At 55.1% G+C, this 11,695-nt stretch overlaps 1 protein-coding gene across 1 annotated transcript; it reads left to right on the top strand.

The window, feature by feature from the left end:
* Positions 1–1,344: 1,344 nt before the first annotated feature.
* MCRS1 (microspherule protein 1) lies at positions 1,345–11,501 on the top strand (the record flags this gene model as incomplete). The annotated part of the gene is given in 15 exon segments (XM_079715822.1): positions 1,345–1,447; positions 1,450–1,584; positions 3,390–3,528; positions 3,892–4,030; positions 4,645–4,803; positions 4,954–5,063; positions 5,994–6,102; positions 6,377–6,515; positions 9,331–9,406; positions 9,768–9,796; positions 9,915–10,007; positions 10,208–10,290; positions 10,484–10,571; positions 10,820–10,947; positions 11,070–11,501. Coding segments are annotated over 15 exon segments (1,617 nt in total). The 3' UTR covers positions 11,157–11,501.
* Between the last annotated feature and the right edge of the window lie 194 nt (positions 11,502–11,695).

Here is an 11,695-nt window from a genome sequence, read left to right as displayed (position 1 = left end):
CATGCCGCGGAACAGCTGGGCCCGTGAGCCATGGCCGCTGAGACTGCGCGTCCGTCGGGAGCCTGTGCTCCGCAACGGGAGAGGCCACAATAGTGAGAGGCCCGCGTACCGCAAAAATAAAAAAATAAAGATCAAAATCTATACCATGAACTACAAGGCCTAATGTGATCTGCCCTGATGACCTCTCTATTCTCATCTACCTCCCTCTTTTTCTTGATCATCCTTTCCAGCCACACTAAACTCCTTCCTCCTCCTCAAACTCACCAAGCTCTTTTCTGCTTTGGAGTTATGCTGTCCCCTCTGACTAGGTCATCTTACCCCAGCTCTTTGCCTAACTGGTCCCTTATCAGCTGTCAAATCTCAATTCAATTGTCACCTCCTTAGAGACCTCCCTGATAACTCTCACCTAGTATAGCTACTATGCTATGTCTAGTATAGTCCATCACACCTTGTATCAGAAAACACAATCTTTCAGGGGAAATAAAATAGGTTAATACTCATTAAGCAAGATCACAAATGAACAGGGGACTCTTGAAGCAGAAGGCTATCATACATTGTCAGGGCCAGAAGGGCCCTCCCATCTGACACTTGAATCGCCTGGCAATGTCCAGGTGATGTGTGCTTGACACCTCCACTGAGGGGACCACCCTAGCTGCTGGACAGCTTTGGAATTGTATCTTTCTTATTCTGAGCCGCAGTATGTTTCTCTAAGGCTATTACCCTTTCGTGCCCCTCCAAGGAAGCATAAAACAAATAGAAACCCTCTTTTAGAGGACAGTCTTTCTGATTTCTCGAGACAGCTCTCACACCCCCAAACTCCCAACTTTTCCTGTAGTTTTGTCCTCCCATCTCCAGGGCACTCTCCTCTGAAGGTGCTTCCTTTGGTCGTCTTACCTCCCGGGGCCCACAGCTGCCTCCAGCAATCCAGGTGGGGTCGGGCTGATGGGAAGGGCACTCCTTCTCCCAGGGCCTCTACCTTCTAGAACCGCGGCCTAGAGCCCTCCCTCCGTTCCTTAGACATCAACCTCCCTGCTCCTCCTCCGGCTGGAGGGAGCTCAACATCATCTCCCCGTATTGTGCCTAGCACAGGGCCTGCCACAGAGTAGTTTCTCTAAAACCTTTGGTGGAATCAAACTATCCATAACTGGTCCTGAGAAACTATCAAAGAGTCCTAGATGTCTCAGGAGGCTGCAAGATTCGGAAGCCGAAATCTAGTCTGCCGCCCGGCCCCACCCTCGGGCCAGCCCCTTCCAGCGTTGCCTCATCTCGCTACTCAGGCTATCCCGCCCCAAGTCTCGCCTTTCCCTTTAATCACTTCCTCCAACCTGGATCCTATAATCCCTGATGCCCCCCTATATGTTGTCCCAATTGGGAAAGCCTTTAATTTTGGCCGTTAACAAAACGGCGACACCTTCGCTACCACGGCCACGCCCCCTTACGCACGTTACCGAGGCGAACCGGAAGGGGTTGCGCGGCCCTTGGTTCGTAGACCCGGAAGTAGACGGGCCTCACGGAAGCCGGCTTTGGCCCTGCGGCTGCTGCCGTCGCCGCGGAGAAATTGTTGGAGCTGGCAGCCTAGGAATGGTGAGACCTTGCGGTTCGCCTCTGAGTGTTCGGAGCAGAGTTGGGGATGAAATGGAGTTCCCCAGAGTGCCGCTGGGGACGACACCCCGCCAGGTTTGGGGCCCCGCCCCGGGAGCGCCCCGAAAATCTGCGCATGCGTGGGCCGGACCGGGCCAGAATCTGGTCCTAGAAGTTACGCATGCGCAAAGGTGGCATGCCGAAGGTGGGGTGAGAATTGGTCTGGGAGTTGACTCCCTTCCCCTGCCACCGGCCCGTGGGGCGTAAACCAAGGCTGCGAGGGCATCGGGGTTCACTCGGTGCTTTGCCTTTGAGTTGCAGGGCTGACTTCGTCACCACTCCTATCCCGAGCCCGTGAAACAGACCTGGACTAATCCCCTACTGTGGGTGTGCCCTTGGGGGGAGAACGAGGGGTGGAGGGCCGGAGAAGGCAGGCGGCGCTGACCCTGCCTCAGTCTACCCGCGGAATCGGGCCCTTCACCCTCTCCCCAGGTGGCAAGTTTCCCAGCCGTATCAAATGGTACGGCGCGAGGAGCGCACCTGGGGGCAGGGCTGGAACGCTGCGCGGAGAGACGCCCTGGTCAGAAGGGGCGGGACTCTCCGAAGCGGCGCGCTCCGCAGAGTCCCTACTACCTGAGTTCTCCGGGCTTAGGCGAGGGCCCCCCCGCCCCAGGGTGGCTGATATTTGCTCAGTTCCCAAGCCGAGTTTTTTAGCTTCCACGAGGTACCACCCACTAAATCTTCAGCCAGAGCTTCAAATGAAAAAAAGTGAGATGGACTGGTGGGAGTTCAATCTCCGTTTCCTTTTCCTTGCTTTGGGCTGGGAGGGGAGCAGAATGGGCAGCAGACAAAGAAAAAGTGAGCCAAGAATCCCTTGTTTCTTGCTAGTTTATAGTCAAGGCCCTTAACCTAGGGGCTATGAGTAGAATTAGAGTGGTTTGTGAACCTCCTAAAATGTGTACATTTTTCTAGGGTCCATAGCTTTTATCACTGTCTCAGATGTCGGTGACCTTCGAAAGGCTTAGGTTTCGAAAGGTTTAACAGGGTCATATTGGCAGAATATATTGTGTATCTTCTCCTGGTGTTTTCCCTAGCTTATGGGATCCTGGGGACCTGTTCCAGTATAAAGGAGGTGAGGCTGGAAACCTGAGCTTCAGGGAGCCTCATTTCTCCTTTGCAGAATCTCTTCTCAGCCTCTAAGCTCACCTGGTCAGAATCCTTGGATGAACCTGTGGGACCCTTCCTTCTAGCCCTGTGGTTTGGAACCAGTGGCTTTGGGACTGTGAGAGGATGGACAAAGGTAGTATGAGGCCGGGCCAGCTCCCCAAACGCTCAGGCGCCAAGCATCTGCTGATTCCACCCGGTGCCTGGCACGTGTGTCTTTCGGTCCTGGCTGGGCATTGCCACCTCCCCCTGGGCCAGCACCACCCACGTACCTCTCGGCAGAGGCCACAGTTGACTGACTTGCTGTTGAGCTGACGCTCTTTGGCATGGCTGCATTTTGATGGCAGAGGGAGCAGTTATGCCCAGAGCCCGGTGTGTCGGCATCACCAGTCTGACCTGAGCACCATGTGCTGCACGACATGACACGTGGCACCGGGAGAACTGCCCAGCGTGGAAGGTCTGGGCCCAGATGGGATCTGGATGGCCAAGGAACTCCCACCTTAAACCTTCAAGTGTCAAGGAAGCAGGGGAGGGACCAAGAGGGCTGGTAGGGGGAGGGGGGCTGAGGAGGGGTCCCATGTGCAGAGGCTCAGGGCTCTGCTAGGCATTTAGGAGGCCTGGGTTCACCACTTCTCTTTTTCTAGATTCACAGGGGCTGCTAGATTCATCCCTGATGGCATCAGGCACTGCCAGCCGCTCAGAGGATGAGGAGTCACTGGCAGGGCAGAAGCGGGCCTCCTCACAGGCTTTGGGCACCATCCCTAAACGGAGAAGCTCCTCCAGGTACTAGGGTTTGAAGGGCCAGAGACTGAGACTGCTGCATGCCTTCACCCCTGTTGGGAATGGCTCCCTGAGCCCCTCTGGAGCCCAACTGTTGGCAGAGCCTTGTGCTTTTCCTGTCCCTACTAAGTCCCTCCCAATGACTGAGAGCGAGGGAGGGAGATCTTAGGTCTTGGACAGGAAATCTTTGTGGTGCAATACACTGTCATGTCAAGGGTGGAGCATAGCAGTTCCATGCCCCGTCCACTGAGCCAGAGCAGTTAGCATCCTGCCTGCTGGCAACCTGCTCTACTGTGGGGGCTGGGTGTGTGTGAGTGGGTACTGGGGATGGGGCACAGAGCGTTCACTGGGTAGGACTCTTCGCAGGTTCATCAAGAGAAAGAAGTTTGACGATGAGCTGGTGGAGAGCAGCCTGGCTAAGTCCTCTACCCGGGCAAAGGGGGCCAGTGGGGTGGAACCAGGGCGCTGTTCGGGGAGTGAACCCTCCTCCAGTGAGAAGAAGAAGGTGAGGATTGGGAGACGTGGGGAATGGAGAAGGGTGGGGGCCAGTGCCAGATTTTGTGTTTCCCCACAACCTTTGTCAGTTGGCAAGAGCCCTGCAGAGGAGGCTTGTGAGAGGATCAAGCTGCCCCGGCCCACCTCAGTTGCCTCCCTCCTGGGAGCCCATCTCTCGCTACTCCGCTTTTCTTGCTGCACCCATCACCACCCTGTCAGTGCATCCTGTATCACATTCTGTGTGGGAGGCATAGAGCGTGCATCTATTCTGGGAGCAGACAGCCTGTTCCGAGCATTGCTGGCTGTAAAAATAACCCCCAGGTGGCATTGCTCTGGCCCCAGACACTGTACCAGCAAGAGTGTTTTCCTGGTATCCTCCCCACCCACCCTCCATGCTGGCATTGGGGGGCGCCACCAGCAAAAGGAAGACCCCATATGGTCAAGGACTGTGTAGAAGTACTTTGATGGGGGTGGGAAGGGGGAAGGGATGGGCACTGGAAAGCTGAGCCCCCTGCCTGTGGCTTGTTGTTGGGTGGGGCTGGAGCTGCCACACAGTGTACAAAGCTCTAGGCCTGAAGGCCTAGCTGCCCTGATGAGCTCACTCTGCTCCTGCCCCCTGCCCAGGTGTCCAAGGCCCCCAGCACCCCTGTGCCACCCAGCCCAGCCCCAGCCCCTGGACTCACCAAACGTGTGAAGAAGAGCAAACAGCCACTCCAGGTGACCAAGGATCTGGGCCGCTGGAAGCCTGCAGATGACCTCCTGCTCATCAATGCCGTGTTGCAGGTAGTGCTTCCCACCACAGGGGTTGTGTTCGCCTTCTCCCCGCAGGCTCCAGTTCCCAGCCCCCCATCTAGCCCGGCAGTGTCCTGTAGGTGGCACGGGAGGGTTTTTCCCAGCTCTGAGGCTGGAGCAAAGCACTCTGGGGCCTTGCAGACCAATGACCTGACATCTGTCCACCTGGGCGTGAAGTTCAGCTGCCGCTTCACTCTGCGCGAAGTCCAGGAGCGCTGGTACGCCCTGCTCTACGATCCTGTCATCTCCAAGTGAGTGGGCTGGCCCCAGCAGCGGCGCGGTACTGGGGACACCAGAATTTGGCTCCTGAACAGAAAGAATTGTACAGGGGAGGGGCCTGGGAGGCAGGGCTCCTTGGGGCCTTGTATCTTCTGAGGTGATACTGGAGACCTGCCAGGCTTCAGGGGGAAGCTGCTTCCTGCTCCCAACCCTGCTAATCCAGGCTGGATGTCAGGAGCAAGGACCTGGAAGCCAAGGAAGTAGCATGAGAGAAAACACCACATGAGTGCCAGGAGCCCTGTTCTACCACCGTGTGCATTGTGCTTTGGGGCGGTCACCTCCCAGCCTTCCCACACTGACCTCCCACAGTTTCTTCCTCCAGAAGAAGGAGTTGGAACAGAAGAACACCAGGGCCTCTTCCAGCTCCAACAGTCCAAATACACCTGTGCACATACACAACACACTCTTCCTTCTCAGTCACTTCGTTTGACATCATCAGAATTTGGTCGAATGCTTAACATCCATCTTCTACTCCACAGCCCCTGTCACCACTTAAGCTATAGCCACAGCCCTGATATACCAGGAAATGGGCAGGGCACAGCTTGGGAAAGAGGAGGTGGCTAGTGGGTGGCAGCTTTGGCCAAGTAAGGAGAAAGTTCTTGGGGCAGGAACAGCAGCTGGTCTCAGGATCTCCCTCCGGACTGGCCTGTAGGCGGCTGTGCCCTTGAGCCTCTTCACGGGGTTGAACACAGGAAGCTGAGTTTTCTGAGTTGCCTGTTGATGTTTTCGGCAGATGCACGAGGTCACAGGTCCTGTGCTAAGCCTTGGGCTCTTCCTGTTGAGGGCCTGGATCTTTGAGTTCTGGATCTCAAAGGCCTGCAGGCTTTGGAGAAGTAGGAACCTCAGATTGCTTGACACCCTTCCTTCAACCCTGCCCTGCCCTCTATCTCCCTCCTGCCCAGGCTGGCCTGCCAGGCCATGAGACAGCTGCACCCAGAGGCCATTGCCGCCATCCAGAGCAAGGCCCTGTTTAGCAAGGCTGAAGAGCAGCTGCTGAGCAAAGTAGGATCGGTAAGGCTGAGGGCTGGTAATGCTGAGGGGCAGGGCGGGAGCCAGCTAACCTGGAAAACTGACTGCGGGGAGGTTCCACTGCTTGGAGACGCACATACACCTGCAGGGCCTTTGTGGACCAGGTCCTCGGGGAGAGCCAAGCCTGGCTTCCTGGGCAGCAGTAGTTATCACTTTTTCCAGCTCCTGCTGGGGACTGGGGCAGGGGGCACGGATGGTACAGCAGAGACAGGAGCAAGGAAACCCAGATGCCCAGAGTGTGCTTCTTGCCCTCCAGACCAGCCAGCCCACCTTGGAGACCTTCCAGGACCTGCTGCACAGACACCCTGATGCCTTCTACCTGGCCCGTACTGCCAAGGCTCTGCAGGCCCATTGGCAGCTCATGAAGCAGTATTACCTGTTGGAGGACCAGACAGGTAACTGGGCCCAGGAGCTGGCAGAGTGAGGGTGCGTGTATGTGAGTGTGAAGGGGGCTGGACACAGCTGCCCTCAGGTGCCCTGTAACAAATCCCTCCGTGGCCCCCAGCGTCTTGTTCATCTCTCTTTGCAGCAAAAACCACTTCCTTCCAGAGGGAGGGAGATTGGCTGGAATGGTCTTAGGATCACGGTGAGGGTAGCCAAAATTGCATAGAATCCTGAACAAAAAGACTAAATGGCAGAGTTGTCTCCCACTTCCTGACTTTTTTCGTTTTTTGACAGGTTTTACCATTACATACATTATAGTATATTCTTCACAAGTAACATTCACACATGAGTGACCTGTGAAAGTCCCCTCGCCGCTCACCCGTCCCCCTGTCCCACCCACTGTGTCTCAGGCTTTCTGCCCCTTCCCTCTCTCCACACTCCTCCTCACTGCCTCTCCTTCCACCAAGCATTTGTGCTGTGGGGCTGCCTTCAGGCCATTCCCAAATCCCTGCAGGGACTTTAACCCAGGCCACCTGTCTTTCTCCTTTCCCAAGGGCCAGAAAGCTTCCTCTCTTCCCTCACCAGCAAAACTCTCACTCTCCTAATAACAGATACTAGGAAAGCGGTCTGATTAAACTACAGGAAGCTCTTCAGTTAGATTCGGGTTTCAGGGTCAGACTTTCACAGTCCAAGCACACTTTACTTTTACTTCCTAAAGATTATTGCATGTTGGCTACTATGTAGTTGTTCATACTGTTCTGAAAATGAAGCTTCAGTTCTGCCTGTCACCTTACTCGCTAGGCCCTGCAGCTTCTGGATAATAAAAGATTCCTACTAGAGGATTTTAGGAAATCTGGTCACGGGAGGCCCCATCTTTCCTTCCTGAGGATCTCTGAATTTAGTGCCCAGTGGGCAGCCCTCTTTATTCCAGATCTCTGCTGCTTCCTCAGGCTCAGCTATCACTGACCTCCTGCAGAGAGAACAGACACTGGATAAAGTTTATTTTTGCTGCTGTAGCTAGCCCCTTTGTCACTATTTTAAAAGTTACCTTGTGTATATTTGGTTTTTTGTTTTGTTTGTTTTTAACAAGTTTATTTTATTTTTGGCTGCATTGGGTCTTCATTGCTGCGCACGGGCTTTCTCTAGTTGTGGCGAGCGGGGGCTACTCTCCGTTGCAGTGCGTGGGCTTCTTGTTGCAGTGGCTTATCTTGTTGTGGCGCCCGGGCTTAATTGCTCCACAGCATGTGGTATCTTCCTGGACCAGGGCTCGAACCCATGTCCTCTGCATTGGCAGGGGGGTTCTTAACCACTGCGCCACCAGGGAAGCCCCTATTGTGTATATTTGTTAACATAAAGGTATAATTTTTCCCTTCAAGGCTTGTCTTACGTGGTTTCTCCTTTGCTATTTCATTCTTGGAGTCCCTAGGAACAGGGAGTATACACTGCTTACCTATCAAGTCAGCTGAATATTAGGTTGGTAGGATTCAGGCAGCTCTGGCAGGGTGACTACCCCAACCCCGTCTCCCCACAGTCTGAACTAAGGTGGAGGGCGGTGGTGGTGGAGCATTTGTGGCTCCTATGCAGCCTCCCTTGCTTCCCTGGCAGTGATGACACCTCAGGGGTTGTCAGACTCCTCAACCAGCAGTCTCACTAGCTAGTCGGAGCTGCTGCTGAGCAGACGCTGCAGTCCTGGGAACAACTGACACTAAGGCAGGAGTTCTCAGATTTGGGGACCCCAATCGCTTTTACATTTTGACCAGAAAAGAACTGAAAAACTTTCATGAAACAATATTTATCCTGTACATCTGATGGATTCTGATATTATTGCATTCCATTTCTTTTTTTTTTTTTTTTTGAAAAAAGTGAATTTCATGAACTGTTAACGTGTCATGACCCACAATTTGAAAACACTGGCTTAAGGCTCCCTTCTGACACATCCTGAGTGAGACTTGACAGGCATGTGCCTCTCAGCCCCTTGCCGAATGTGGCAGAAAATGTTTGGGAGCATGTGATGTGGTAGAAGAGGCAGTTTGGATTTGGAATCAGGAAAGCGGGCCTTGATTCCTGCCTGTGTCCTGAACTAGTCACATAGCTTAACCCTTCCTCTATCTGTTTTCTCATCTGTAATGTGCAGCTAATAGCAATGCCTTCCCTATGTAGTTCAAGGCTTTGTAAGTGAGAGCTCTTTGCACACTGAAAAGACCGTGCAAAGGTCAACTTTCTTTTTTTAAATTTATTTTATTTTTATTTATTTTTGGCTGCGTTGGGTCTTTGTTGCTGTGCACGGGCTTTCTCTAGTTGCAGCTAGCGGGGGCTCCTCTTCATTGAAGTGCACGGGCTTCTCATTGCAGTGGCTTCTCGTTTGCAGAGCATGGGCTCTAGGCGTGCGGGCTTCAGTAGTTGTAGCACGCGGGCTTCAGTAGTTGTGGAGCGCAGGCTCAGTAGTTGTGGCACATGGGCTTAGTTGCTCCGCGGCATGTGGGATCTTCCCGGATCAGGATTCGAACCCGTGTCCCCTGCGTTGGCCGGCAGATTCTTAACTACTGCGCCACCAGGGAAGCCCCAAAGGTCAATTTTAATTCCTTTCCCTTTCTAGAACCACCTCTGCCCCCCCAGCGAATCCCAGGAATGCTTTGTGCCAAAGTAGCGTGCAGTCTGATCTGCATGCATGCTGTTACCTGTATCAGGTTAACTTTTGTTGATTTCAGCACGAGACTGTCTCCATGGGCTGTCTTTACAGTTTGTCCTCTTAGTTCATTTGTCTGCTCAGCAGCTTGTGGTTGAGTAGGAGCATTGGCGCTGACCCTCCCTCTGTCCTTCGTTCAGTGCAGCCGCTGCCCAAGGGGGACCAAGTGCTGAATTTCTCTGACGCAGAGGACTTGATTGATGACAGTAAGCTCAAGTGAGTGGCTGGGGCCACAGGCAGGGCACAGAGAGCTGAGTGTCTCCCCAGGACGGAGCTCCCCGTGCTGCCCGGCCCTGCCTCTCCTGCTGCAGGGAACGGAGCCCAGCCCAGGCTCGGCCTGGAGCTCCAGTTGTAGCTGTTGCTCTCCCTGCTAAGAGCCCTCCCCAGCCGCCCCACCCCCCCCCGTTGTATCTTACCCCCACCCTAGGGAGGGAAGCTAGGCTAAGGCCAGAGGAGCAGCCCACGGGGTCACTGGGCTGAGGGACTGAGGGATCCTACTGAGCCCAGTAGCACCTAATGGTGATGGCAGGTGAGCGCAAATGGGAGCCTGATTCATCCTTCTCTTCTCGCCCCCCAGGGACATGCGAGATGAAGTCCTAGAACATGGTGAGTGTGCCCTCGTGGGGACAGTGAGGGGGTGGGAGCTCCTGCTGGAAGAGAGAGAAACAGTACCAGGTGCTGGTGACCTCAGAGTGACCTTCGTTACCACCCCACCTCACCCCAGAGCTGACAGTGGCTGACCGGCGCCAGAAACGAGAGATTCGGCAGCTGGAACAGGAACTGCATAAGTGGCAGGTGCTAGTAGATAGCATCACAGGTGAGGAGGCCAGGGGACCAGCAGGGTTGTGCTCCAAATCCCTTCGCCCCTCCCTGAGCCCCCGTGGTTGCTTGGCTGGGTTCACCCTCATTTCCCAGACCTCTAGCTCCTTTCCCTCAGTGGATCTTGCCCTGGCTCCTGCCTTCCATGCTGTGGCACTAAAAGTGGGCTCTTCTCTGACATGAGCTGCTCTCCCCCAGGCATGAGCTCTCCGGACTTTGACAACCAGACCCTGGCAGTGCTGCGGGGCCGCATGGTGCGGTACCTGATGCGCTCAAGAGAGGTGAGGCCAGCCCAGCCCTCCCTGCCCTCATCCCCATCCCCACCCCTACCTCCCCTTTCCTAGGTCCCCCTCCTCCGTCGATCTTCCCCTCACTGCCCTTTCTGTGTCGTCCCTGATTGCTCATCTTTCCTGGGCCTGTGTGGACTCCTCCCCATTCCTCAGGTTCCAGCCCTCACCTGCCCCATTTCCCCAGATCACCCTCGGGAGAGCCACCAAGGATAACCAGATCGACGTGGACCTGTCTCTGGAGGGTCCGGCCTGGAAGATCTCCCGGAAGCAAGGTACCAGCGGGAAGCAGTGTGTGAGGATGTTGCTCCCAGCCTCTCGCTGCCCTCCAGCCCTAGGGCTTGGTCTCCATGGGAACCTCAGGGACTGGGTGGGGCTGAGGAGCTGGCATTTTAGGATCTCTAACTTGGGAGTCCTGGGTGCCTTGTAGCGGCCTCAGGAAGCAGAGGGAACATGGGGGTTTCAGGCCCTCTTCTGGCCTTCCCCCCATCCCATCATACCCCCTTTCTCTCTATTCCCATAGGTGTCATCAAGCTGAAGAACAACGGTGATTTCTTCATTGCCAATGAGGGCCGGCGGCCCATCTACATCGATGGACGACCTGTGCTGTGTGGCTCCAAATGGCGCCTTAGCAACAACTCCGTGGTGGAGGTGAGCTGGGGTGAGGTGGAAAGGCCAGGATGAGCCCCATGGTGTGGTGAGGCAGCGTGTGGGCCTGGCCCCGGCCCCCAGTCTCACCTCCGTCCTTAGCCACCCTTTTCTCCCGCCCGCAGATTGCCAGCCTGCGATTCGTCTTCCTCATCAACCAGGACCTCATTGCCCTTATTCGGGCCGAGGCTGCCAAGATCACACCACAGTGAGAAGTGGTGGCAGGACCCATGGGCTCTCTGGCCTCAGTTTCCCCTGCCCTCCCAGACCCCTGGAGCTGGCAACTCAGGCTCCTGGAAAAACCAGAGGGGGCTGCGGGAGACTCAGCTCCTGGCCCCTTGATCTGAGCCTCTGTGGGAGGGTGGGGCTGGCCCTGAGGAAGCCCCTAGAGGCTGGGACCCTCAGGCTGCCTTAGTGCCAGAGCCCCTCCCCTTCTCTCTCTCTGCAGAGGCCCCTACCCTTTCCCCCAGATTCCCACCTTTGCTCCGTGTCTCCAGCTGATTAGCTTCAGACTTTTCCTTTATTATTTTTCTTTTGTAAATACAAGGCACTGAGTTCCAAAGTAGTTTCTTTTATTATTCTTTTTTTAATATAAAAAATGTGGGGACAGGTGAGGCAGGGGCACATGCAGGGGATAGCAGAACCCCCTCCTTGGCCTCAGACCACTGTCCCCCAGCCTGCAGAGGGAGATGAGACGTCAGAGGAGCAAGCTGAGATGAGGAAGGGCCCCAGGAGTAGGAGCCCAAAGATT

The sequence above is a fragment of the Hyperoodon ampullatus genome (genome assembly GCF_949752795.1).
Source record: "Hyperoodon ampullatus genome assembly, chromosome: 11".
NCBI classification, from domain to species: domain Eukaryota; kingdom Metazoa; phylum Chordata; class Mammalia; order Artiodactyla; family Ziphiidae; genus Hyperoodon; species Hyperoodon ampullatus.
This window is presented reverse-complemented; position numbering and strand designations above follow the sequence as displayed.